The following is a 26,600-nucleotide window of genomic DNA, read 5'->3' on the forward strand; positions in this document are numbered from 1 at the left end:
CAATTATCACCGAAGCACTTTCCTTTCTTGTCTAGAGCGGGCCTATGGTTTTGTCTACCCTGGTGGGTCTTGGCCTTGGCCTTGGCCTCGAGTGATCTAACCAGCTAACCAACCCATCTTGTTAAGTCGAGTTATTGAGGTAAAAAGTAGGAAAATAAAAGGAAGGAGTGACAGTGAGGTGATGGAAAATAGAGGGTCGTTTTCTTAGCATGATTTAGTATTAAAAATGTGGGGTTGGGCTAATAATTGATCTTTTCTCTACTCCTTCCATCGTGGGGGTCCTTCTCCTCTCCCTTTGTTCATGCAAATGGGTGCACACGGTCAACTCCTTTCCCCCATTTCCTAAAAGGAAAAAGAAAAAAAAGAAAGAAAAAGAAAAAGAAAATTTGAAAAAACGACACATTAAATGAGAAAATAAAGAGATGTCGCTGTTGAAATGGGTATGTGGGCGCATCGCACATTATACCCAACTCCTGAAATTTTCCTCTTCTTTTCTTCCTTAAATTTTGTTTTTTTTTTGTTTTAATTTTGCCAGCTGTCACTTACAATGTGAATGGGTTGGGCCGGAATAGGAAACGAAAACGTGGGCCTTAGGCTTGTTTAGATAAGGTGGCCCATTATAATGTATTCATGGCCCAATCATAACCCAAGCCCACATTATAATATAATATAAGGTTGTATTAATAATAATAATTGGAGAAAAGTGTATCTACCAAAAAAAAAAGCGCAAGCGAAAGGGCGACCGATCAAACAGCGCCATATTAAGGGTGGGAAGTGTGAACGAACCAGTCGCTTTCTTCACCGTACGAATCAGATGCAATGTCATGGTTGGCTCTCTCCATTGCTAACACCCTTCGCCTTGACGACGAAGAAGATGAGCAGCACAACGACGTCGTATCTTCTTCTTCTTCTTCTTCCACCATTCCCCGCAACCAGATGGAATCCCAATCCCAATCCCAATCCCAATCCCAATCCCAACCCCAACTCGACGACGAAGCTTTATCTCGCCGCGTCAAAGAGGACTTGACTGAATTCAAACAAACCCTAACCCGCCAATTTTGGGGCGTGGCCACTTTCCTTGCTCCTCCTCCGCCTCCGCCGGAACCGGGGCCGACTCATCATCTCAACCCGGCGGAGGATCTGGTTGCCCCTCCCGATTGGAAGTCGTTCGAGGCGTCTAATCAGTCTGATCCATCGATCTCCGGGGACGAAGAGGACCTGACTGATCCGATTGAGGTTTTGAATATGCGTTCCAATCATGACGCCTATGCGAAATCGGGGATTTTACAGGAGGAATGCTATGAGGTGGATTGGGAAGGCGCTGTTGGGATCACTGATGAAGTGCTGACGTTTGCGACGAACATTGCAATGCACCCTGAGACTTGGATTGATTTCCCAATTGACGAGGAGGAGGACAACGGTGGTATGTGTGTTTTGCTAATTTTGCTATCCAATTCCTTAGATGCTTGTTAATTGATTTCTCTTCGTCAAGGAAACCTGTTATCTGGTCTTAATCTTATTCGTTTCTTATCGATATAGGATGAAGGTTACTGAATGGTCTGAAGGCCACTGCTAATGATCTTTAGCGTCATTGTTTCTTTTAATGAATTGTTCAACTGATGCTGGAATCGTTTATGAAATGCTTTTAGAAACTCGTTTTCATAAGTGGAGACTTCTATGAAATAAGGCATTCGACTATCCGAGTGTTCCATCCTTTTGGATCTTCTGCACCGGGCATGTTAGAAATTTATCTTGGGATGTGTTGAGTGCCACAATTAGATGTCGGCAGTTAGCTCAGAATTTTTGTAGCTGTATCTCATTCAACAACTATTTTCCAAAATGAACTAAGTATCTTTAGTTGGCACACCTGTGGTCCATAAAGTAAGAGATGGGTATTAAATTTTTTTGATAACTCAGTAAACCCTTTTGGATTTCAGGATAGTCCTCTTAGATCATGCCTCAGTTTTTATATCTACCTGGGTTCTGTCACCTCACTTGTTGACCTCCACTTGTGTATCGTTCCTCATAACTTCCTGCCTTGTCATTCCAGTTCCCAATTTTTCTTCCTTTTCTGGTTCTCGATGTCTATTACCTTTTCCATTAACGATTACCTTTGGCTTTGGGCAGAAGTTGAAATATTGTGGTTCCCTCGGTGCTATACAACACATACATTCAGTGATTCCATTCGCGTACTTTACATCTTTTGTACGTGAATTGAACTCATTCATTCAAGGTGCCATTGCACTTATGTTGTGATAGGAAAGATAAGCCCCCAATTCAGTTCACCTACACTAGGTGAAAGCATCATGAGTCTTTAAGTGATAGTTTTGTTATGCAACATGTGAATTTGTCAAGTGTTAGATAATCTCCCGCGTGTAGTGTGCATGGATCCTTTATGTGATGTGGGACCCCAATGTCTATAAATGGTCATAGTATACTTTTGCGGGTCAGAAGGCGTCGGGGAAGGAGGATATTGGGTGGGATCAATGAACAACAAATCCCCCATACATCTCAAGGTGAAGGTCTTTTGGCCTATCACAATAAAGAGTGAAGTCAAGATAGCTTTAAGTGTGTGTGGGGATTTGTCATGTGATTCAGATACACTCCTAATTTGAAAAGATGAGGCACCAACCCAAGCTGAAAACTAAGTCTACACAAGCAAAACTTTATAGATAGACATTTTTATTGTGAATGCTTAAGGTTTTTATCTTTATTTTTATTTTTTATTTTTTTTAAATACCATGGGAAGCATAAATTTCTCAAGTATAAAGCTAGTTATTATATAATTGATGACAAGAGATTTTAGGGCTTGTTGGAGGTGGACAGTTGGAGGTGGACATTAAGCATAGTGAATTGAAACTAGAGACGGATCAAGGTAGCTTGCCAGCGAAGGGAGAGACTTGGGCCTTTCCAAAACCTGGGAACTTGTTTCCTTTCAATATAATTAGCATATCACATCTTGCATTAGAGGCTCTATCGATTATGTTCATCATTTAGAGTGCGAATATGATGTTTCAGTTTTATACAATCAAGTGTGACCCAAGTTATTTGATTTTCAGTCTAATGGATTATTCTGAATTTAATCATAACCCCATCTCCTATACCTGGATATGTAAGATGAACGGGAAAGGAATTTTTATAAGGTGATCCACTTAAATTACTAAATATGTTGACTTTTGAATGGTGAGTTTGGACTTTGTCGTTGTTTAACTATCTGCTTTTGTGATGTTTTTCACATTGTTGAACCCTGTGTATTTACGTCTTTAGACCCTTCTTTTTCCTGTTTTAGATTTTGAAATGTCTGATGCCCAAAAAGAGCATGCTTTCACTATTGAACATCTTGCTCCTAGATTGGCTGCTCTCAGATTTGAACTCTGTCCTTGCCATATGAGTGAGAGTTACTTTTGGAAAGTCTACTTTGTGCTCCTGCATTCAAGACTCAATAAACAGGATGCTGAGGCTTTATCAACTCCACAGGTTGACTACTCTTTCTTTTCTTTGTTTTTTAAAATTGCAATGCAACCTTTTTAGGTGGGCTACGTAATTTCCAAATTGTTATGGTCTGGCATGATGATGCATATTTGTAATTTAGGGTTCCCATGTATAGTTAAATTGTGCACAAAATGACCCAAATGCTATGATTGCAGAAAATTTTATTATATTCATATGGAGTTCAAACATGTATTATTTTACTGCTTTAAATGAGTATTAATCTGGTTCCTTTGATTGAAACGTTATGTTTCTAGTATAATTTGGTTTCACCAAACTTGTAGGTAGCAGAAGCCAGATCAATGTGGATGCAGGAATTACAAAAGAAGACCAAGCCAGAGACTTTCTGGTGTGGAAGAGACACTTTTGAATTAAAAGAGAGCTCTGATTTGTTGCAGGAAGATGATAGCTCCATGGGCCTTGAAACTCATTCTGTATCTACGCTGCCTTGGACATTTACATCTGAGCCAAGCATGTCGTCTATGTCGAGCAATTGTGAGACAGAAAAATACCAAATAGAGACTTCTGAAACACAATTCATTGATAAGTCCGTCATCGTTGAAAAACCTATAATTAAAGATGAGGATAAAAACTCGACGATTGAGTCTTCTTCAAAATTCCTTGTTCAGAACTACGATGACGAGTCAGATAATGATTGGCTAGAGGAAGACTCTGGGACCATCCTCCCTCCGGGGTACGACGAAGATATTTCTTTCAGTGATCTCGAGGATGATGATATGGTTCTGCCTGCTAAGTTCAAGATTGTTTCAAAAGAATAAGGAAGTTAAACAAAAGAATTCAAGGCGATGCTTCCAATTGTGTATGTATGCTTTGCCGATGAGGATAAAGGAATTACAAAGTCAGTCTGACAAGATTGATGGGGCTTCAGTTACCGATCTTTATGAAACCATCTGAAATTGCTTTTAGTTGATGGGGTTGGTGGGTGCATTTGTAAATGAATGAGAGAATGATTATTCCAGTTTGGAAGAGTGACAATGTGTCTCTGTTTGGTTTCTTGTTTGGGAACTGTGTAAAGAATGTATCAGTAAATAGACAAAAGGGGAAAAGATATAGATTCTTTTTGTTCCATGCCCAACGATGATTGTCCTCATCCCTTTGTTGGTCTGTCAGGAGTGGAGATTCATTCATCGGAGGCTGTCTGACAGAAGAAAGCGCTAAAAACAGCCAAAGGAGCCACCGAATTGAGGCAGTTGAGAAGAGGATTCTGTTGGATGGAAGTTACCCATCATCTCATTGGTATCTACAGAACCACCATAATGGACCATTCTTTCTATTTGATTGCTGTACTTTTTTACCTTTCTACTCCTTAAAGATAAGATATATAGCATATAGCTTTAGTTATCATACTCACAGATAGGCCTTTGAAATGCAAGTTGGCCCATTATTTTGTTCTTTGAGTATCAGACCAATGAGCTTTTATTTGTTTGTTTGTTCAAAATTGATACCAGAAATTGAACCGAAGCGTACTGACCACAATCACTCTGGATGAGATTTGTTTTCAAGTTAGAAAGACGACAAACAGGATAAAGAATTGAAACGGAAGACAGGGAATATTCAACAGAACCGAGAGGAAATTCACCAAGAAATTTGCTGTCAGAAATTATTATTCAACTTTAATGGATATTTATTACTTAATGTCGTATTTATTATAAGTTTAAATGCGCAACTTGAGTTATAATCATGAAAAATTGAGAACGAGAGTGTCTAGATTATGGGGAAAATTGCATACAAAATGGCCATGCAGTTGGGTTCAAATTTAATACACAAGGCTGGCGTGGTCCGTTTGTGGGAACTTGAATTCATTCTGATTGGTTATCTGATCTGCGATTTTGGTGTTTCCGTGTAGGATTGGTTTAACCGATCCGAGCATGAACTCCTCCATTCAATTCTTTCTCGTCTTATTTTTCTTTATTAAATTTTCATTCCGTTCTATCAATCATTTCAAGCCAATCACCTGCACTCGCCTCCTGTTTCCATTTGCCGCCAATTAAATTTCCCAGAAATTTTGCTGCAGAATCCTCCAGGTTTGACCCCTCAATCTTCATTGACTTACTACAATAATCCCAAGCAGGTTTCCGATTCGATTCTGTGTTATTTATCGGATTTTTCCTTTCCATTTGTTGAGAGGGAAAATCTCAACGATTTTCTCGACCCTCTCACTGTTTGTCGCGCCATTTTTTTGTACGGTTTCGTGCCTTTCAATCTTGAATCTGGGTTTCGGTTTGATTTCGGTTCTATAGACTCTCCATCTTGCTATTTGGAAATTTCTCTGTATGGATTTTGAACTTGTTAGAAGGGGCTTGGGATTCTCCCAAAGGAGGAAGAAATGGCTTGTTCTATTGGCTCTCATGGGGGTCTCTGGTTACGGAGTTTATAAGGTCTATCATTTCCCCTCCGTCGAGAGGAAGAGGAAGAGGCTGATGAAGCTCTTCGGTACCATGATTTCCGTCGCTGAAATGGTTGCGGATTCTTCTGAAGCAATCGGAGTAATTTCTAAAGATTTGAAGGAGTTTCTGAAATCTGATTCCGATCAAATTCCCAACAGCTTGAAGCAAATTTCCAAACTCGCTAAATCGGAGGAATTTTCGGAGTCTCTGGAGAAGGTCACCGAGGCATTTACGGTTGGGATGATGAGAGGGTATAAATCTGTAACAAAGAACGACGGAAATTTGGAGGCTGATTCGGTGAATTCGAGCTCTTCTTCTGACGTCGTCGAGAAGCTTTTCTCAACAGCTGGGACTGGTTTTGCTTCTGTTGTGGTTGGAAGTTTTGCAAAGAATTTGGTGATGGGGTATTACTCGATCCCTGGATCAGTCGATGATGCTTACAAATCTGGATCTGAATTTTCAGACGTGCCTAAATGGGTAACTGTGGCCTCCGATGAGAAATGCAAGAATGTTATAGCAGATTGCATACAAGTTTTTGTTAGCACTGCAGTTTCTGTATATCTTGATAAAACAATGGATATTAATGTGTACAATGATCTCTTTAGTGGATTGACCAATCCCACTCATCAGGACAAGGTGAAGGACATGGTTGTTTCTGTTTGTAATGGCGCTGTGGAAACTCTTGTAAAAACATCTCACCAGGTCTTGACAAGCTCGCGATCGTCTTCGAATTTGAGTCCGGTTTCATCCTGTAATGGACTGTCAAAGCTAGGAGACGATGTCTTTTCAGAAGAAGCTTCTTCAAAGAAGATGGCTGCGGGCAGCTCAATTGAGAGTTGCCAAAATGGGTGGATTGACACAGTTTCATCTACTCTGGCAGTTCCTAGAAACAGGAAGTTTGTGCTTGATTTAACTGGTAGAGTGACATTTGAAACGACAAGATCTGTTGTGGATTTTTTGTTATGGAAGCTAATGGATGGTCTCAAGAGAAGTTTTGGTACAGTTCATGATGAAGTTGTGGGTAGGGGTTTGGAAGTCGTAAGCTACTTCAGTGCAAAGTCTTCTGTTATTGTTACAATTTGTGTAGCATTATATCTACATGTTTTTGTTGGCACCGGGCTTCTGTTATCTGCATAATAATAGAGCGGAAAGCAGTTCAAGCCACTTAGATTAGAAAGTATATACCAGTGTTGCATTTAGGGAAGGTTTTGGACTTCCTATCATTCAAATTTGAATGATGATCATACTTCTTGAACAAATGCATACATTGATGCTTAAGTAACTCTGATTCTCTGGCTTTTCTACAGGATGCTTTTGATATATTCTAATACAGTTGAGAGCCAAGTTCTTCATTCACCCAGATTGATGCATTTCAAATAGCTACATGACTTGGAAGCCTAATGCAATTTCATCCTTTGTTCCAAACACCCTAGTTAATAACGATTGAGTAACAACCCAAACCCAGATATTGTTCGTTTATGTATCGCCGTCAGCCTCACGGTTTTAGAACGCGTCTGTTAGGGAGAGGTTTCCACACCCTTATAAGAAATTTTTTGTTCCCCTCCCTCTCCAACCGATGTGGGAATCTCAATCTACCCCTCTTGGGGTCCCAATGTCCTCGCTGACTACTCTGTGATTGACTTTGATACCATTAGTAACAGCTCAAATTCATCGCTAGCAGATATTGTTTGCTTTAGCTTGTTACGTATTGGTGTCAGCCTCACGGTTTTAAAATGCGTCTGTTAGGGAGAGGGTTCCACACCTTTATAAGGAATGCTTCATTTCCCTCTCCAATTGATGTGAGATCTCATAGATTGATTCATGTCTCCCTTTACCTCTCTTTCTCAACTCAGCATGTCATACTACTGAAGACTTTAGAAAAGAGGCAGTTCCATTTGATTTTTACTTTCATGTCTCAACGACTTGTACAAGTTTCCTGTTCTTTTGGAGCTGTAAACATAGATGTCTTCTATGCCAATTATAAAGGTTCTATGATTCACGTAATTGACTCCGCAGGACTGATTTTCACCCATTACCCCACTCCTTGAGTTACCTTATAATTACCTTGTGCAATTTTAGCATATTTTTGCAGTTGCCTTCTGACTAATGAATTTAGTTATTTACTATATGTTTAGCCATAGATGACGGAGAACTTGAAATTCCTTTTGACAAACTCATATTACTATTCAACATTCCTTACTATGCTACAGATTTTTGTTGTTGGCTCCAGGACTACTTATCCTGTTATTTTCAATCTTTTTTGTTTCTGATCTCATAACCTTGTTCTCACAGAACCGTTTTGCAGAGCCGCTGGCTATTTTGAACTGCTTTGGATATCACAAAGTAATTTTGTTCTGAATCTTAATGGCATGTTCTTGATCCGGTGAGGCCTGCAAACACCACCATCTTGGATGTCTCGCGGGGATGTCGTTGCTGGAAAGTTGATGAACTTTCTATTTCCGTGAACTTCCTCAATATACTCTAAACAAATGCTGGATGAAGTTCTTTCTGGATGGAAAGTAAACAGTAAGCTGACTTTTCCAGACAGGGTGCCGTAGAAACTTCTCTTTGTTAAAGAGATTATTATTTACTCAGTAGGTCTGCATATAGGCGAGGATGTGGGTGTTAACCCCATGTGATATGCATTTTTAACATTTGGGTATCATCATTACCATCATCCCATTCTTCTTTAATATCCACTTCCTTTACCTTCATTTTTGTTGATAACATTTTTTATGCCATGTAGCTCTTGATTAATCATGCCTTCTAGTAATAGAGATGTCAATGGGTTATGATTTCTTTTGCCCATCTCTTCCTGGAAGCTGCCTCCTTTTAACCTGCTGGAAATTTCTGGTATTTTGACTGATATTATCATTCATTCTTCCATCCTATTTGGATAGAACGAGAGTAAAAGCTGAAGTGAGAGGGAAGGATAATAGGGGAAGCTGCCAGCTATGAGCGGCGGCAAATACACTCATGCAGGCCCCGTAGGACCATTGCGGGGTATGGCATAATCTTCCAAGTTGCTTTCATATTTGCTTTTGTTTTTTGTTCAACTGGCCCTTAATCTTGAATATGTCATTGTAATTGTATGTAGATTGATTTATTAACAAGCCCCGAATCATGATTGGCTCTTTGCACGCTTTGTTACCAACTTTTGTTTATTTTTCCTTTATAAAGATCTTTGTTCTGAGGTTAATTTCCATTGTCTTGTCGTTAATTTTAACAGTGTCAAGGGAATGCTTCAAAATTCAACTCTTAATTATTAACTGGGTCGGTAGAAGATGCTCCCTTGGGACTTATAAGCTGCTAGTTTGGAGCTTTCATTACTCTGTCTCTGTCTCTGTCTCTGTTTCTCTCTCTCTGTTTCTGCTTATTTCCATGTCTGCCATTACTTCCACCTGCAGTAGCTTCTTCTCCATCAGATCAAATTCTATGGAGTCAAGAGTGAGAACTTCTTCATCAACCCATGGCTCTCCAGCATGTGGGAAGCTTGATGGAGTAGCAACTTGGCTCATCAATGGCTTTGTCACAGCTTTCTTTGGATCCTTGGAACGATGCTCTTGTATTCGTATTGCCACAGCTGAGGACGACGGCGATGAGTCGAATGACGCTCCTTTGATCCCAAAAGATGTAATCCATCGACAGGACGGCGATGCAGCTGGCCGGAGGAGGGCCGGGAAAGGCAAGAAGTGTCAGCCACTTGTAGCTGCAATCTAATGAACAACTCTGCTACTTATCTTGAATAACCCAAATCAAAAAGCTCCTCTTTTTCGTTGGTAAGTGATATGAAGAAGCTTCTGAATCTGGGAAACGTACTGCTTTTCTAAATTATTTACAAGTGTTTACTGTTCTTAGCAACTCAATCTCAGCTACAATTTAATCTCAATCTCAGTTAATAACTTCAATAACAACTCAAATTTTGATCTTCTCATTATTAACTCTCGTTTCAGGATGATTATTATTTTTTTATTTAGAGGATGAAATTTCCCATATAATTAAACAAGATGATTAGAATCCATGAAAAAAAAAATATAAATTATTTCAAAATTTCAAAAAATTAAAAGATAACTATTAAGAAAAAAGTGTGGAGGATATGGGGCCATGAATTTCAATAATATTGTAAAAATGGGAATGATAATGTTGTGCATTAATTAAATAAAGTTACGACTTTTCCTTTTTTTTCCCAAATGGACCAGCGGGGAATCCAAAGCAAAAACGAAATAATAAATAATAAATGAAAATTTGAAATTTTTAATTCTTTTAATTTAAAATTTATCCCACATTTCATTGGTTTATTTATTGAACGTTATTTTTCTTCCTTTATCCTTACTTTTTTCCATTTGCTTTTTAAATTTTTGGGGTCTTTTCAATATGAAATTGATTCGTTTGGTGAAATAAGAAATATATAATTAAAGTTACGACAAAATCAAAATTATAAAAAATAATTATTTGATAATATCAATATTTAAAAAATATATTTTAATGTTAATAAGCCCATAACTCTTGGGTCAAAGGGTTGTTACACTGAAGCCCATGACAATAAGCCCATAACACTAAGCCCATAACAATAAGCCCATAACTGATTCTTAAAAAATTCGAACTTTTTCACGTGAGTTTGAGGATCATGGGCACGATATTGGGTTTTGGTAAACTTGTTCGAAAAGAAAGAAAAAGAAAAAACTTTCCATTTTTTATAAAGTTTTTGTCTAATCTGTCGTTTTGTCTGATTCTTCGCTGTTAAGGTAGCTAAGAGTTCTATAAAAATATCTCTTTCCATAAGCTCTCGTGACTTTACCCGTTAAAAATGTATTTCTTATTTATAAATTTATAATTATTCTCTAAATTAGTTAAAAATGTATTTCTTATTTATAAATTTATAATTATTCTCTAAATTAGCTAACGAACTTCATCGTACTCTTTCCAACCAACTATCCTTAACACCCTCCATTTCCTCTTTATATACCCCTCTCCTCTTTCTTCCTTCCCTTCCCATTTTCTCTCTCATTCTCTTTCCCAAAGTTCTATTCTGAAGAAGAAGCCGTCCGGTTTCATAGGCCCGTTTATGAATCTGGGTTATCGCCGGCCGAAAGCCAGGAGGTTTGGTCGCAGTTTGAAGATCCGGGCGGGTCGATCTCAGGTTCACAAGGCTCGTGCCAAGCCGTCTCTTCGATCGACGGCGGGAGGAGAAGGAATCGAATGATGTCAAACCGAGAATCAGCGACGCGGCCCAGGTTGCGAAAGATGAGATATTTTGAGAGCCTGACGGTTGAAGCCGACCGGCTGAAAGTGAAGAATGAAGAGCTGAAAAGGCAGTTGAATTTGGTGTCGAAGCGTAGTTCCATGGTGCGAAGACAAAATGAGAGATTGTGGTCGGAATTTGTGGCGCTTCGAGCTCGGCTGTCCTATCTTCCCCGGATTTCTGTTTCAATATAGGATAATATATCTAAATTAGTTGAGATATGTTTATACTGAAATAATATAATATTACTTTTATTTATAGTCAGCTATGCCAAATGAAACAGGTAGAATCATGTGTTACAATCACACTCTTTTAGCAATAAAACAACTATTGTTGTGTGACACTTGTTTTAACCCAGCAAACAAAAAAACAAAGGTCAATTGTTGAGACTCAAGCTAAATTTTGAAATAAAATGTTTCATAAAATGTGGGCAGTTGAATTTTTTTTAAAGAGGGCCCTATAAATACAATTGCACTGAAAACATGTTGACAAGAGATATTAACACTATTATCGGGAAAGTTTGTTGACAAAAGATATTAACACTAATAATAAAATAATAAACATAAAAAACAAGATAAAAGAGTTTTGTATGACAAGGGCATGCCGTCATAGACAATATACCCTAAACAATCATAACTATCACGCTCCACTCGGTCTCGTAGCCTATTATCTTATTACTAACAAGAGAGAATTGTAAAAAAGTGTTAAGCCCAAAAGTATCTCAAAGTACACGCTAATAGTGAGAATGAGATATTCATCTCTCATCATAAAAAATAATAAAGTCCAAGCAAAATAAATAATTTTTGTTCTTTTCTGAAAAAAAAAAAAATAGAGTAACAAGTTCAAAGGGAAGCAAACATAAACATATTTTTGTTGTATCCGTAGGAAAATAATGTATCAGAATATAGGATCTTATTAGAGTCACAGAAATCCAAAGATGGGGTCGGGGCCAGAAGGGGAGGCCACGATAAAAAAACAAACTCCAATCACTTTCCACTTTAACTATGGAACTCTAAATTAAACTTCAAAAATGATACAAGAAAAGAACAGTTTTCTTGTGGCCATTGGTGGCCAACTGGGAATATCAATAAATTTCCTCAGATTTCCATGTTAATGAGACTCCTCACCTGTAACACTCCAAAGATATTGTTGTTTTTTGTCCGTTACGTATCGCCGTCAGCCTTAAGGTTTTAAAACGTGTCTGTTAGGGAGAGATTTCCACACTCTTATAAGGAATGTTTCGTTCCTCTCTCCAACCAATGTGAGATCTCGCAATCTACCCCCTTAGGGATCCAGCGTCTTCGCTGACACACCGCTCGGTGTCTGGCTCTGATACTATTTGTAACAGTCCAAGCCAACCGCTAGTCGTTTTGACCCGTTACGTATCGTCGACAGCCTCACGGTTTTAAAACGTGTCTATTATGAAGAAGTTTCTACACCCTTATAAAGAATGTTTCATTCTCCTCTCCAACCGATGTGAGATCTCACATCACCGTAACAAAATTCAGGGTAAGATTGAAACTTTGACATCTCTTCCATAACCCCAAGAGCTTACTTCTGAAAGCAACGCCTTGGCCTGAAAGAAATCTCAGATTCATGCATGAAGGAAAATAAACGTAGGCAAACAAAATGATAAACATGATAGAAACTAATAAAATCTCAACCAGAAATCTCAGATTCAAGAAGAAACAGGCTTCAGAGATACACTTACACTAAACCAATTGCCTCTGGACCACTGCCTTTCAAACACCATAAATAGGCTCTCTGTAGCCTTTCTGACGACAACCAAAACTACTGTACCTTTTTTGTTCTGTTCTTTTTCTTACATCAGTTCAAATGGTCAGTTAATCATTGACCAAATGGAGCTAAGGCACCTGCATTGTTGTAATGAGATCCTCCGTATATCTCTGTTCTCACGTACAATGAAAGGGGTAAGGATTGACGAAGGCCACAGGTAAAGACAAGCGATGATTTGACAGAAAAGTGTATAAGAAAACAAAATGTCTACAAAAAAACAGCTAGGCATAACCTTATATGGTGGCAGCAATCCTTAGCAGTTAAATGATATTTTTACCGAGTAACTGTTGTGTTGCGTGTGTGTCTCGCTCTTCTTCGGTATCTCAGTCTGTTTCAAGGCAATGATAAATCAGATTCTGACAGGTAGGCTTTTTCTGATCTATCCATGATTTATTAATCTGCACCACATAATCCTCTCCTCCAACTAAACCTGAATTGCCTTTGTAATTATTATATGTTCTTCCATTCTCTACTTGCATTTCAACCTTTCTTCTTCATAGCATCCATGACACCAAGATCACCGTTGAGACAGCTTCTGCAAGAGCAACAGGAGCCTTTCGAGTTGGAGGAGTACCTTTTCGAGAGAGACTATTCGAGAAAGAGCTTTAGTAGGGGCAGTGGCAGTGGCTTTGCTTGCAGCAGTGGAAAATTTGACAATATTATGAAGTTTGGAAAGGGATTTGTAGAGATAAATAAGGTGCTGAGGAATACCTGTAAGAAGCTTGTTTCCATCAATAGGAAGCAGCAAACTAAGGATTTGGGAAAAAGTGGATGGATTCTTAGTGTTGGCTGCAAGAGAGTTGCAGAATCAGAGAACTTTTTGTCTCCCTGCAGCTCCCGGAAGAAGTCCAGTTCATTTTCTAGAAAAGATAACAAAAAGACATCCTCTTCGAAGAGAAGACATCATGCTACTTCATCAACTTCAAACACTTTTGAAGCTCCAGAGCCCTGCAACTTACAAATACTTAAGGTATGATCATCCCGAACACTTAATTCATCATAATTCATCAGAACTGCAAGGCATACCTGAATCATATGTAGTCTTTAAAGCAGACTCAGCATGTCCCATTTATAATCTATCATCAATGTAAACTTCAAAATGTGAAATACCATAGTCTTACAACTTTCTGTAAACTTGATGAACTAACGGCACCAAACAGGGTGCGGCAGGAAAAAAGGTCGTGTCTAGAAGCATGAAATCAAGTAAGCAACTCAGCCCTGGATTAGACAATGATTTTCATCTTCCATGTCCATGAAGTTACCACCTTATATACAGAGAGTCTCTAATGTACAAAATAAAAGCAACTGTAGCTGAATGATCTGAACTTGTTTAGGACATGAAAACAGGGAAGCAGGGTCTGATTCGATAATCCCAGCAAGACTAAACAATAATCAATTACGGAATGGCATTCCTCTACAGAAGAAAGTTCCAGATGACTCCATTCTCTCGGCCACTCTTTCGGAATTACTTCTTTACTCCGCAGCAATGGAGAAACCGAGTGGTATTGAGACTGCAGAACTGCAGGAACTTGTAACATCCAACACTACATCTCAGCTCCTGATATTCAAAAGGGTAATTCATCAAACAAAGCAGCTTCTTTTTTACTGTGTGGGGGAGGTGGTGGAGGCCCATTCCAAGCATGGCAGGCACATAGATTCTGAAGAAGCTAGGAGGCTCATCCATGAGAAGGAAACCACTGGGAAAAAAGCAAACTTATCAAATTCACTGAACTCAGATTACTTGCTCTCAGCAGCAGAATGGTGGGATTTGAAGCCGCAGAAGCAGCTTATAGGAGCAGAGATTGGAGCACTCATTCTAGAGGAGATTATTAATGAGGTTGTTACTGAACTAATAGATAATCAGTGATCAACATTCTCCTGGCTTCAATTATACTAAGATTCCAATACAAGTATTTGCAGAAAAATGCACATTGTTAAGTATAAACCGTATATTCATATCCTAGAAGCTTCACTCAAACATCTGGCCCCTGCCTCAGTGGAATGTACACTGTAGTAAGAAAGCAGATATCAATCACCAATCTTAAATGAATTTGGATCGCTCGTATCATTTCATAAACCAAGTGATTTTCATGAAAGTCTCCCTTAAATACAACAGAACCACCAACTCAGATATTAAAACATATCAAATAGAAGACATACACGACCTGAGATGTCTACTCAAGGATTGTCGGCATAAAGTGATTCCTTCCACTGCCCATTTCAGGTTCAGTTATCGATCAAGCCATTCATGAGTCTTTCACCTTTCGCTTTCAGAAAGACCAGACAGGTACAAAAGGTTAAAAATTATGGACAAATATGTTGAAACTTGAAAATGGAAAAACGAACTGATTACTCACATGTTTTAACGCCCATGATATGGCTGTGAACAGTAAATTTTAATGAATGATGCCACAATTTATACACTTCATAACGTTTTCATTCTAGTTACGATTAATGCTGTAAACTCAGCTTTAAGATAATCTCAATAATCGAACTTCAAATCAGTTGAGAGAACCGCAAATAAGCAGCCTGTGGATTTATTATTCTCGACAGAATTACAGTAGACGAGGGAAGTAGCGACTTACAAAACCAGGTCACAAGTAATAAAAATGGCTGGTTTATATACGCCACTAACTCCTGTAGGACACTACAGATGTATCCACTAACAGACAATGGAAGAATGATAACTGGGTCACCCTTCATCTCCTCTTCAAAAGAATTCTTTTCAGCAGTTGCCATCCCTGGCCAATTAAAATCACATTGATCGCTCTGCCCTTGCAAACCGTAGAAACCAAATCCTGAAATCGAAAGCTAACGACGGCTATTGAATTTCCCCATCCTCTCCAAGCTCCCCCTCTTCAAGTTCATCATGTCCGTCATTTCTACATGAACCATCTCGATGTTCTCTCTTGTGTCTTCTGTGCCTACTCTCACTGTCTAATTCAGGTGAATATGCGTGCTGCCAAGAAACATACAAAGAGAATTAATTTCTAATAACGTTATACAACACAGTGTCACAAGCATCTACAAGGATATTCACGTGCCTTCCTTGACTTTTTTCGGTCACTGCCACGTTTGCAAGACTTCTTAGACTCCTCTCTCTCATCTTTATTAGAACCACCATCATCAGTGGCACTATGATGCCGCTTCCGACGTTTCCTGTCTTTGTTTTTTTCCCTTTTCTTTTCTCTGTAGACACGAGTTTTGTTTGCATCTATATTTTCGCTATCAGTTTCATCCTTCTTAACACGTCCCTTTTCTTTTTCACGTTCTCTTTCCTTCTCCTTTCGCTCTTTCTCCTTTTCCTCGCATTCTTTTTCCTTTTTAGCCTGTGCAAAATAGAAGTTCTCTTCTGAGAATGAGAAAAAAATTCCGAACAGTATCTTATTACACTTCAGTCAAAGTTATCGAGGAATCATCTATTTCAACAGAAGATCTGAACTACCGAGGGATTGGCTTCAAAATAATAATAATAAAAAAATACTTTTTTGTTAGAAATTTAGAATAGCATTAGAAAGAAAAACAATGATCCCCATTTCTAAAATTTATGAAAACTTGGTTTCTCGTTAAGAAAAAAATAAAACCTAAATTATATGTACATAAACCAAAAACATTGTGGAAAAGACATGTATGCATATATAAACCAAAAATTAAACCAATTCAAACAAATTCACTTCATTTGAACTTAAACCAACCAATGGTCGTTTGGGCTATGTTTATTCAGTTTTTCAGATCAGTTGGTTGCTTAAAGCCTAAAATATCGTTCCACTTATAATTCTTCACCCAACGACTGAAAAGTAGAATCATCAAACTAATCAAGCATAAAAGCAATTTGCCACACACCTTCTCCTCCTCACCCTTGCGTTCCTTTTCTTTTGCCTTTTCTTGTAAATGCACTACGTATTCCTCAAAAACTTCCTTCGCGAAGGTCTCTTCCCCAATTGATCTAAGTGACAGTAGAAGAAAAAAAGTCAAATAAAGCAGAGAATTGAGTACCCAAACCTCGTTTATGATAAATAATCAACATCTTCATAAACTACCTGTAGTCTTCACTCTCTTCAAAAAGCTGTTTGCTATCCTCCCAGTTGGAAGAAGCTGAAATCTCCTGTGGTAATACAACCATTGAAGGTCAACTAACTGTTAGAGAAGACAGTCGGTCTGAAATGAGCTTACACATCATCAACAGTTCTAAAAATACCTTGAATAACTGAAGCAGTCTTGAGAAGTCATCAGCCAAACGTTGACGCCTTTTGGCTTCTTTCTGCTCCTTTGCTTTGGCTCTTTCTAGTAAATCCTGATATACAAGCTTCAACATAGTAGGATGTGATTAATGTCTCAAAACACGTATCATGTTGATAACAAATCAAAGGATACAAAATTAAAGATACAGACAAGGCAATGAAGTTTTCCATAGAGGAGGATTTATAAGCGTAGACATTGGGAAATTGTGAGTAAGAATCAATTCACAGACGACGGGCTAGGCCCTCAGCTTTCCAGGCTGGCCAATTTCTATTTTTCCTTTGTAAAAAACAACCAGAAATTTATGGGATAACATATTGCATCCTAAACAATAATAAAAGACATAATTGTGAAAGAACACGAATATATCCATAGTCTTCAGAGGACCAAGTAATCAGAAACTAAGATTATTCAATTACTCAAGATACAGAATAAATATCTCTATCTTCAGATTCTGAGCATCTTAATTGCCCCAACATACAAAGCCAAAATCCAAATTGTATTTCAGAAAAAAAAATGAAAGATTGAAACTACAATAAGAAAAAAAAAACTCATTATACAGATTGGCGCTGCAGAACAAATTAAGCATATACAATCAAATTAATATTTAAAAAAGAATTTTGAAAGAGAACAAGAGCAGTTCCAAATTTTTCGACAACTCCAGCAAATTTCTTAAAGTAGAACCACATGTTTGAAGCTTCCTTTTATCTCATTCTTTTCAGATGAAAGTGATATTTTGAGACCAGATAAATTTCTGCAACTTAGGGAGATTTCCCCTTATGTTCCCGAGGGAGTCAAGTCAGGAAGATTAATTTTTTATTGTTGTTCTTTATTTTCCAATGAAGAAAATTTCTTGGAATTCACAAGGATGAGGGATAAACGGGTTAGCTCATATATTTTTTATTTGAGGATTGACCAAACGCTTTGCCGTTATTTCCTGAATGTGTGCAAATTGATCCATTCCAATGCCAACATGTTAGAAGATTGTGGTTATTTTGATTAGAGTGGTCATGCAAATGTACGAGTAGGAAAATAGTTGGAGATTATATTGCGGAAGATATTGGCTTTGGTGATGTCAATCTTTTTTTGTTTAAGATTATATTGAGAATAAGGTCATCAATATGGAATACAACAGAAATTAGAAGTTTCCTTCAAATGAAGCTCTCATTTTCGGTTGTCTTAGTCTTGCAAATGCCTGATATAGAACCTTATACAAGAAGACTTTTGTTTGAAGTGAAGGCTACAACACAGAATGGAAAGTTTTGTGCATGGTTAGGAATTAAAGAATCTTCAACGAGAAGTATCTCCATCAGTTTAATCAGTTTGAATCTAGAAGTTCATACGTCCCATCACGGTGTTCTCTAAACAAGCACTTCGCTGTTTTTTCCTATCTTGGTTTATGTCTTATTTGGTAAGCCATCATTTTTCCTTTGTATTTTCTTTTATTTACTCTTTTTGGTATCCACCCCTTGAAAAGTTTGAATCTTTTGAGCATTAGCCTCTTTTCATTTTTTTTTTAATGAAAAGTTTAAGTTTTTTAAAAAAAAAAAAAAAAAGTGTAAATTAATATTTATAAAAGAATTTTAAAAGAGAAAACACACGAAACAATTCCAAACTTTTAGACAACTTTGGCCAATTTTAAGTAGTACCTTAAAATTTATATCTGAAAGTGCAAGAGGAGCACCCTCTTCAATGACAGCCTTAAGGTCATCAAATGTCCATGATGAAGTGATGGTAACCTGAAAAGCATTCCATTCAAATAAAAATGAATTCAGCAGCAGTAGCCGTTCATAAAGATTATAATCATACTACCTTCGCTGCCTTCATCACATCTTTTATCTGAGCCTTTTCTTTGTGATACTAGAAATTTAAAAAAAAAAAAATGGAAAATGTGAGCTTGACAGTAAAATTTCAAAAGCACTTTGGATTCAACAATAATATAACACGGACATTTTTTTCTAATATATATAATGCAGACAATTGAGCTAATAACATAAATTACATAAATAAAATGAGATAGAATCCATCAATGCATTTTGAAACGATTTTTTGGAGGTAAAAAGAATGCACGCAGTCCTGAAATATTTTTTCAGATTAAACATGTACTTCAGGAGAATTCAAGATGATGAACAGAGGGAATTCACCGAGCAACAAGATTTGTAGATGCAACAACCCCTATCATCAGCTAAGTTTGACTAAGATCAATTGGACTAGAAACTCAATCAAGAAACAGGAACTTGCTAAAGATGGACCTACGCTCCCCCCATAACAATGGCATGGAAATACTATCTGCCTGAATTCAAAAACAGTGTTCCATAAATCTTGATCGGATGTACTTAATTTACCAGCCAAGAAGTTCGTAGCCAAGTTCATTGGATACAACTTCACAACGTAGTAATGGGGGTTTAGCAAGTTCTGTTTCTCCATTACATAGGCCAAAAAATTACATTCATGATTTTGATTGGATGGGAAGATGATAAGGTTGCTGAAAGTTCAGGCATCAAAAACTGGACGTTACATGGTCGGAAGAGGCTTTCGAATGAAAATCATACCTCCAAAAGGAAGATGCTCTACAGCTTTAGTGAAGTTTGTGATCTCATGTTATTCCCAATCATCAAAAGAATTTCTACAGGGAAAAGACCCAAGGACAAAAGACATGCTAAATACCTTTATTCACAATGCATTTCTTGGTATATTTACTCACAATATGTTAATTATTTTTGTATATACGCATAAGATAGTGGATAATATTGCATGGAAAAAGGTTAGAAAGGAAGTAAGGGTGGAGAGGGGAGAAAGACAGAGAAAATTATCTTAAAATGAGTCCTAGCATACACACAATGAAAACCACAAATCCTATGAAATGCTTTACCTGATGGTAGGCTATTAGAGTAATAAATCACTAGTTCCTATTTATCTTTGATAATAAAAAGAAATTATAGAACTAACAAAATTTCTATAACAAAGTATGATAAGAAGATCACCTTAGTTTTTAATTCCTTCAGAACATCCTCAAACAAGTCCTTTGGTGTTGAGCCAGATATATTTGAAGCAACAGCTTGATACTGAGGCAACTCCTTAACCTTGAAAAAAAAAAAAGACAATCGGGGATGTGGGGAAAGATTCCTAATCCAGATTTCAATGTTCAGCAGAAGATTAAAAAGTTCTCTACCTTCAAACAGTAATCACGCCAAAAAGTCTTAGCTGTAAGAACACCAGCGGTAATGTGTTCTTCCATGAGTTGGCGGAACTCATCGCGGTTTTTTCTTTCAATTCTTCGCAAACGTCCCTTCAAATGGTTAAATGTGAATGTGAGTGTCCTATGTACTTAATAAAATAGAATCAACTGTCATATGATGAACTGATGTACAATAAAACCTTTTGTATCTTCTTCTGTTCCTCTTCCTCCTTTTCCAACTCACGCATATAGTCCTGTACCAATCAAATACAGCATAAAATTTAAGTTGGAATACACAAACAGAAAATCAAATAAAAATGAAAAGGACATGCCTGGAAAATAAGCAAGCGATCAAGTTTCTCAAGGTATAAGCATCTCTCATCAACTTCCAATCGATCTTGTACTTTCCGCCATTTGCTACTCACCTAAACCACAGAAAACAATCGCGAGAATAAGGCATAATAAGGAATAAGTAAATTTATACATCCCAAAGCCTGAGGGAAAATACCTTTATGTAATCACAAGACTCAAGAAATTCCCTATATTCAGTAATATTTTTCTTGTGCTCCTCTGCAGCCCTTTCTTTTTCCTGAATTTAAGAGTGTATGAACGTTCCCTTATCTAGAAAAAGGTAATTTCATGCACTCCAACATAGAAAAAAGGTTATAATATCAACTTATCAAGAGTACAGGACAACATCACAATTATCAAATGAAGAAGTACTATCGTCAAAGTACAATGAAAGCCCCCATTACTCTCGCACACTAAAAATAAATTGTTTGTAATATTTTTCTTCGGGCCTGTTGATTGAAATGTTCTTAATACAAAAATGATATCATTTAATAAGATCAAAAATAAAACATCAACAAAATTCCAAACCAACATCCTAAAAAGGATTGCAATACTATATTGTAACAGGAACAAAAAAGAAAGAAAAAAAATTGTCCATGGCATTTCTCTAAAAAGAAATATCCAACTTTCATGGACAAAAATGAAAGAATGTACTAGGGTATGAAAAAATAAAAACTCAGCCCCGCAAGAGGAGACTAGACACTAAATAAGAAACACACTCCAATCCAAAAGGATAAGACCCTAGCTAATAATTACAAAAAACCAGAGTGCCACCACCCACAAAGAGTTAACAACAAAACTCATTCGTGGATTCCTCAACCTCTCAAGCAAGAAAATTGACGTCTTTGGAGATTATAAGATTCTAGATAGAGGAGAGAGGAGAAAGGGCACAAAACTAGATGAAAAATCAAGCAGGGAGATGACTCCAAAAGAATAGGCAAGCAACATCTCAGTACTGCCATCCACAGAGTCAATTTGGTAATCATTATTGGTGGGTTCAATTAATAAAATTGGGAACCAAGATGTTTTCCCGTTTTTACTACTTTTGGTTAGTTCTTTGTGCAGTCAGTACAAATTTCAAACTTACAAAAAAAAAAAAAAAAAAAATTCTGAGTCCTCTTTTATTTTCTCTACACAACCATCGGCTCACATTCACCTGCCTACAAGGGGAAATTTCTCACAGGATACTACTAACGCATGCACATGCATGAATAAACAAACGATTCCTACCTTCCTCTCAAGTTCCACTATGCAGGTTTCAAAAAGATCCTCCCGATCTCTAGAACGTTCAACGGCTTTGAACCGTTCATCATTCTCAAACATACTAACGGCTTTGCTGTCCCACAAAAATTGGAAAGGAAAAAAATATAAGGTCAAGAGGAATTACGAACTTGTAAGATAAATAATGATAACAATAAATAATAACTAAGAACCCAACCTCCATCTGGTAGATGATGTGAGTTCCTTGGACTCCTGAAATTAAAATGCATATGCAAGCAAAAATCAAGATCTCTAAAACAATCAAATAAAAATAATAGAGAGAACATGACAGGAGAAATTGTATACAAAAACTTACATCCAACATCTTGATGAATTCCTCACGAGCTTTTTTCTGTCTTATGCGTCTTTCTTCTGCATCCAACTTTTTTCTATGTCCTAAATACTAAACTCATAAAAATTCATCAAAAGAATAATAAAGTCTGATCCACCTTGGTTGTAAAGAAAAAAAATGTAGGGGAAAGGGGTGAACCAAAGCATTATTTCATTCCAATCATTTCAATAAAACTTCATTGTAGTCCAGTCATATCGATACCTCATGGAAAGCTTGCTTCCGCTCACCAAGAGTTTTCAAGGCGCCATATCTTTTGTCATTAATTATTTCTCGCATAGCCTGAACACATTGAATTAGCGTATATGAAATATGATGAAAACTGAAAAATGTTGCATGATGCCTAGACCAAACAAACCTGCTCCCACGTCCAATCAGACTGAACATTTACAGATTCCAGAAGCGCTTTAAATGCACTCTTTGCCTCCTAATGATTGAAATATATTTTTAAAATAGAAAATAAATACAATAATAATGAAAAAAAAATGCACAGGTAAATATATTCACAATTACAACCATGGGGTACTCAATTTCTCTCTCTCCAAAAGTATGTAAAGAGTAGATGTTTTTCAGAAAGTACCAGCTTGTTGGCGAATACCAATGGTTCATCGTCAGCATATTTTTCCTCTAAGACAGTCTCATTAACTTTTCCTGCAACTGCCATTCTCTTCCTTGCTTCCTGTCATGACACCCAAGATTATATCAAAAACTAGTAGACAACTAATGAGCCAAATTTTATTCAAATTTTAGATTAACTAACTAAATCAACCTAGTTTCTATTCGAATTTAGAAGTAGAAAGATCTTGATTTAAAATAAAGTTTTCAGAAATGTATAGAAACCAATATCATTTATGAGGCAAAAAGTATAAGACAAAAATCTCCCACAAATTACCTCAATGTCCTCCGTAGAAGTTTCATCAACAGGATTTTTTACATCTTGAGATGCAAGGCTTTCAAAAGCAGTCCTATTTTCAGAAGGACAAAGGCAACAATGAGCAAAACAAAACTGGAACTATATGCGCACTTGGAGCTGCTATCCAAGAAAAAGTGGATGTGGAAACTATATCAGCAAGACTAGTACATACATTGACGAAGCATTGGCATGGACCACAGCAGGAGGACCAGAAACAAAAAGAGCAGCTGGAACTGGACTCAATGCAACCCCAGAAACAGTTGGAGAAATGCTGGAGCTAATGGTAGAAATTGCCGGCGTTTCAGCATGGAAAAGACCAACAGTAGGTGTAGGTTGAGACGTTGTAACAGCCATATCTGTTTGTGTTCCTTGGACAGATTCTTTTTGAGCCTGCTCGCGAGCCAACTGCAAGCAAATTAACAAAATTAGATTGAAAGCCATGACTCCTTTTGAAAGGAAACATGAGAAAGAAAGATAGTGAAATGTAACCCATGATTTCAACCTTCAGTTCTTCTGGCATGGTCCACTTTGATTCTTTTGTCACCTTATTGTAATAGTACCTGTTTCACCTCGTGGTAAACCATTAGTGTACATGCTTATTCATGAAGATCAAGAAATGTAACACACTAAAAAAAACTTGAAAAATGTGAACGTGGCCAGGCTAATGCCAAAGAGGACAGAGACAAAGCAACACACTTTCTTCCATCTGGAGACGTAAATTCCTTCCACACAGTTGATGCATCAGCTCTCTGTAACAATTATTTGAATCAGAAGCAAACATATAATACTGGAAAAAGAAATTTGAGCTAGTTGTCCTCCAACAACGAATATCCAAAGAGCTTTAAAGATATTGCACCGGTTAATGAACACAAAAGAGGACAAAAAAACAATAGTTAAATAAGATATCTGATAACGAAAACCTTTATACCCTATGCAGAGAAAATGTATGTACATAAAATAGATGCTTGTCTAGAAAAATTATCAGTCTAGAAAATCACACTGATCCCTGAATTGATAGAATAGCCAGAAAAATCATGATTTTGAATTATACATCCCAACCCCAAAGAATACTTTTCCATGGAGCCACTATATATACATCCCAGCCCCAAAAGTTTACCTATGAATCTAAAAGAAAATTCTAATAACGGCATCTATAACCATGAATTTTGTTTAGAAATGAAAAAGAATGCCTTGTATAAATACCTTTTCTTTAACAGATGTGCTATGATGTTATAGGTAAGAATAAAAGATGATTCATAAAAATGACATTTACCTCAAGTGGTGTCATAAGTTCCAATGGCTTTTCCCAACTGGACTGTTTGGTTTTTTTGTTGTAATAGTACCTAGAAAAAATTTCTGTTCAGTAAGAGAAATCAAGAGAATTGCAGAGTGCTAGAAACAATGGGTGAACTGTGTATACAAACTGAAAATTAGTAATTAACTGTGTTTAACCTCGACAATTAAGTTGACATATTTAAACCTTGGATTTCAAGAAATGAGAAAGCTGTAACCAGGTGATAAATGCATGATTACCTTTTTCCATCAGCTGATGCATGCCCTTGCCAATCAGATGGATGATTGAAGACAGGAACATTAGCAGCCTGATGTTATAAATGACGTGAAAAAAAAACCCGTCAGGATATAGAAATCAGCATCTTAATAGCACTGAGGAGCTCACATCAGAAAACTGTCTTAATGCCTCAAAGAAAAATACTATATTATTTTTTTTAAGAAAAAACAGACCTTTTCCCCAATGTGGGCATTACATACTACTACTTTCCACAAAAACCAACTCACTTTCCACATCTCTAACTTCATCCATGCTTGCCTAAGAACATTTATCAATGCCTTAATACATAAGACCACATTTTCAATAAGTCAAAGAAGAGAAAGTACGTATAAATTCCAATCAAAAGAAAAATAAAAATAAATTGAAGTCCATCTCTAGCTTTTTTCATACAAGATCTATAGCATATCATCCCTCAAATCAAAGAAGATAGAAGTAGACAAATAAAACAAGCAGAACATACTAGGTTTACGGTAGAAACTGAAGAATGCTGGTTAGCTTGCTCAATCTGTGAGACTGAGTTTGTAGCCTGGCTTACAGAAGACATCAAAGGTTCGCTATTACCAACTCCAACAGGTACATGCATTTGTGACATTGGCTGGAAATCAGAAGTGAAACCAACATCATTTAGTGTCAGTCAGAGGACATGAAAATGTACCATAAAATAAAAATACAAAAAATGGCTTTTCAAATTAACAGAAAAGAAAGTAAACAATGCGCAATGAATGAGAGGATTACAGTATATGGTGAAGAAATAGGTAGTCCATGAGAACCCAGACCATGCATTTGATTATTTGGTGCAGGCACGTTTTGCTGACTCTGAGGTGGAACAGAAGTACGAGACCTTGTCGGAACATAAGGCATTTGAATACCCTGGGACAAAGGAGTGATATAGCCTCGATGGCTTGGCCTTGGCACAAACTGTGGCACTGATTGAGGATACTGATGTGGCTGGACTTGACCAGCTGGAATTCCAACATTTGAAGAAGATATATTCTGCCCTGCTGACTGGAACTGTGGGGCAGATGAGGAAATGAATGTCTGGCCTGGTTGTGCTGGGATATTAGGTCGAAACTGCAGCAGAAAAATCTCAGACACTCACATCAACTCGATAGACATAAATAGAATATAGACTTGACCAAATATCATAACAAATAAGTAACCAAATAAAACCCTGCAGGAATCAGTGAACCACAATTTAGAAATTTGAACTGAACATACATGGAAAGAATCAAAAGAGACAAACACACTAATGCACCAAAAAGGAAGGAGAAGTCACGGGAATATTTCAAAAATAAGATAATAATTGAACAGACAAAATAAATGTCTGAGCTCAAATCGGCAAGTGTAAGCAATAAAATATATATAAGTACTTTTATACGTACACACACATGCAAAGAACTAAAATCAGAGATGTTAATTGAGAACTGAGAAAAGGTTCTTTACCTGTCCGCCTGAGGCCTGAGATAGATTATCCATTTCAGAGCTTAACAGAACGTCAAGCTTTGAGCATAAAAAGGTAACCAGAGATCACAATACCGACAGATCAGCTAGCTAATTCCTAGTTGAAGTCCACCAAAAGCAATAAATGGAGACCCAGCTGCAAACAACTTAGAAATGTTAGTCAACAAATAAGTAACTGGATCCGAAGGTGTGTCCAATCAAACAAATTATCTAATTTCAAATTTCCAAGACTGATTTCCTGGACGATGGAATCGAAAATCAACCCATTACTGCAGGGCTAAAGTAAAATCCACTGCATCCCAGTCAATCACAAAGTGTCATTCAATGTGTCCTATGAAATAAT

General features: G+C 37.2%; 4 protein-coding genes and 1 long non-coding RNA gene across 10 annotated transcripts; 3 read left to right on the forward strand and 2 right to left on the reverse strand.

Annotated features, from left to right (window-relative positions):
- Positions 1-751: 751 nt before the first annotated feature.
- LOC111788188 lies at positions 752-4,902 on the forward strand. Its single transcript, XM_023668447.1, has 3 exons — positions 752-1,423; positions 3,290-3,477; positions 3,774-4,902. Exons 1-3 carry the CDS (start codon positions 820-822, stop codon positions 4,266-4,268), a joined length of 1,287 nt encoding a protein of 428 aa, XP_023524215.1. The 5' UTR covers positions 752-819; the 3' UTR covers positions 4,269-4,902.
- A 281-nt stretch (positions 4,903-5,183) lies between these two features.
- Positions 5,184-9,838, forward strand: LOC111788193 (protein PHLOEM PROTEIN 2-LIKE A10-like). Of its 3 annotated transcripts, none has more exons than XM_023668456.1 (5): positions 5,184-6,935; positions 7,205-7,344; positions 8,190-8,423; positions 8,798-8,900; positions 9,305-9,838. In XM_023668456.1, the coding sequence occupies exons 1-2, from the start codon at positions 5,784-5,786 to the stop codon at positions 7,223-7,225; spliced, it is 1,173 nt and encodes a 390-aa protein (XP_023524224.1). In that variant the 5' UTR covers positions 5,184-5,783; the 3' UTR covers positions 7,226-7,344; positions 8,190-8,423; positions 8,798-8,900; positions 9,305-9,838. The 3 variants fall into 3 exon arrangements, with proteins under 3 accessions (XP_023524224.1, XP_023524223.1, XP_023524222.1); XM_023668455.1 differs by having other exon boundaries at positions 5,185-7,098; XM_023668454.1 differs by having other exon boundaries at positions 5,185-7,344.
- Positions 9,839-10,850: 1,012 nt separating this feature from the next.
- LOC111788346 lies at positions 10,851-13,351 on the reverse strand. Its single transcript, XR_002814141.1, has 3 exons — positions 13,214-13,351; positions 12,851-13,046; positions 10,851-11,319 (listed from the first exon to the last, which is right to left on the reverse strand). It is a non-coding gene; the product is annotated as an uncharacterized LOC111788346 (long non-coding RNA).
- On the forward strand, positions 13,236-14,877 carry LOC111788214. Of its 2 annotated transcripts, XM_023668491.1 has the most exons (4): positions 13,236-13,299; positions 13,437-13,906; positions 14,097-14,139; positions 14,271-14,877. In XM_023668491.1, exons 1-4 carry the CDS (start codon positions 13,278-13,280, stop codon positions 14,801-14,803), a joined length of 1,068 nt encoding a protein of 355 aa, XP_023524259.1. In that variant the 5' UTR covers positions 13,236-13,277; the 3' UTR covers positions 14,804-14,877. The 2 variants fall into 2 exon arrangements, with proteins under 2 accessions (XP_023524259.1, XP_023524258.1); XM_023668490.1 differs by lacking the exon at positions 13,236-13,299 and having other exon boundaries at positions 13,366-13,906.
- Positions 14,878-15,413: 536 nt separating this feature from the next.
- On the reverse strand, positions 15,414-26,391 carry LOC111788103 (pre-mRNA-processing protein 40A-like). Of its 3 annotated transcripts, none has more exons than XM_023668290.1 (27): positions 26,240-26,391; positions 25,532-25,867; positions 25,257-25,391; positions 24,760-24,827; positions 24,500-24,569; positions 23,923-23,975; positions 23,729-23,786; positions 23,399-23,631; positions 23,206-23,278; positions 22,894-22,992; positions 22,672-22,740; positions 22,518-22,595; positions 22,281-22,367; positions 22,143-22,177; positions 21,935-22,040; positions 20,862-20,942; positions 20,686-20,778; positions 20,554-20,607; positions 20,348-20,464; positions 20,160-20,258; positions 18,988-19,035; positions 18,825-18,914; positions 17,135-17,230; positions 16,977-17,041; positions 16,780-16,882; positions 15,981-16,265; positions 15,414-15,895 (listed from the first exon to the last, which is right to left on the reverse strand). In XM_023668290.1, exons 1-27 carry the CDS (start codon positions 26,270-26,272, stop codon positions 15,758-15,760), a joined length of 2,802 nt encoding a protein of 933 aa, XP_023524058.1. In that variant the 5' UTR covers positions 26,273-26,391; the 3' UTR covers positions 15,414-15,757. The 3 variants fall into 3 exon arrangements, with proteins under 3 accessions (XP_023524058.1, XP_023524057.1, XP_023524059.1); XM_023668289.1 differs by having other exon boundaries at positions 17,135-17,242; XM_023668291.1 differs by lacking the exons at positions 25,532-25,867; positions 26,240-26,391 and adding an exon at positions 24,970-25,054 and having other exon boundaries at positions 17,135-17,242; positions 25,257-25,503.
- Positions 26,392-26,600: the final 209 nt, after the last annotated feature.

Source organism: Cucurbita pepo, chromosome LG02 (assembly GCF_002806865.2).
Source record: "Cucurbita pepo subsp. pepo cultivar mu-cu-16 chromosome LG02, ASM280686v2, whole genome shotgun sequence".
Lineage (NCBI taxonomy): Eukaryota > Viridiplantae > Streptophyta > Magnoliopsida > Cucurbitales > Cucurbitaceae > Cucurbita > Cucurbita pepo.

Bases quoted from the DNA above. Each gene is read 5' to 3' on its own strand.
- LOC111788214 (XM_023668490.1), top strand. From the start codon at position 13,391: ATGTTCTTCCATTCTCTACTTGCATTTCAACCTTTCTTCTTCATAGCA. The intron at 13,907-14,096 runs GTATGATCATCC...GGCACCAAACAG, and splicing joins GCAACTTACAAATACTTAAG to GGTGCGGCAGGAAAAAAGGT. The intron at 14,140-14,270 runs GTAAGCAACTCA...GAACTTGTTTAG, and splicing joins GTCTAGAAGCATGAAATCAA to GACATGAAAACAGGGAAGCA.
- LOC111788193 (XM_023668454.1), top strand. From the start codon at position 5,784: ATGGATTTTGAACTTGTTAGAAGGGGCTTGGGATTCTCCCAAAGGAGG.
- LOC111788103 (XM_023668289.1), bottom strand. From the start codon at position 26,272: ATGGATAATCTATCTCAGGCCTCAGGCGGACAG. The intron at 22,041-22,142 runs GTTGGGTTCTTA...TTTGTGGGACAG, and splicing joins ACATCATCTACCAGATGGAG to CAAAGCCGTTAGTATGTTTG. The intron at 20,608-20,685 runs GCATGTCCTTTT...TGATTGGTACAG, and splicing joins ATCGCTTGCTTATTTTCCAG to GACTATATGCGTGAGTTGGA.
- LOC111788188 (XM_023668447.1), top strand. From the start codon at position 820: ATGTCATGGTTGGCTCTCTCCATTGCTAACACCCTTCGCCTTGACGAC. The intron at 1,424-3,289 runs GTATGTGTGTTT...TTCCTGTTTTAG, and splicing joins CGAGGAGGAGGACAACGGTG to ATTTTGAAATGTCTGATGCC. The intron at 3,478-3,773 runs GTTGACTACTCT...CCAAACTTGTAG, and splicing joins AGGCTTTATCAACTCCACAG to GTAGCAGAAGCCAGATCAAT.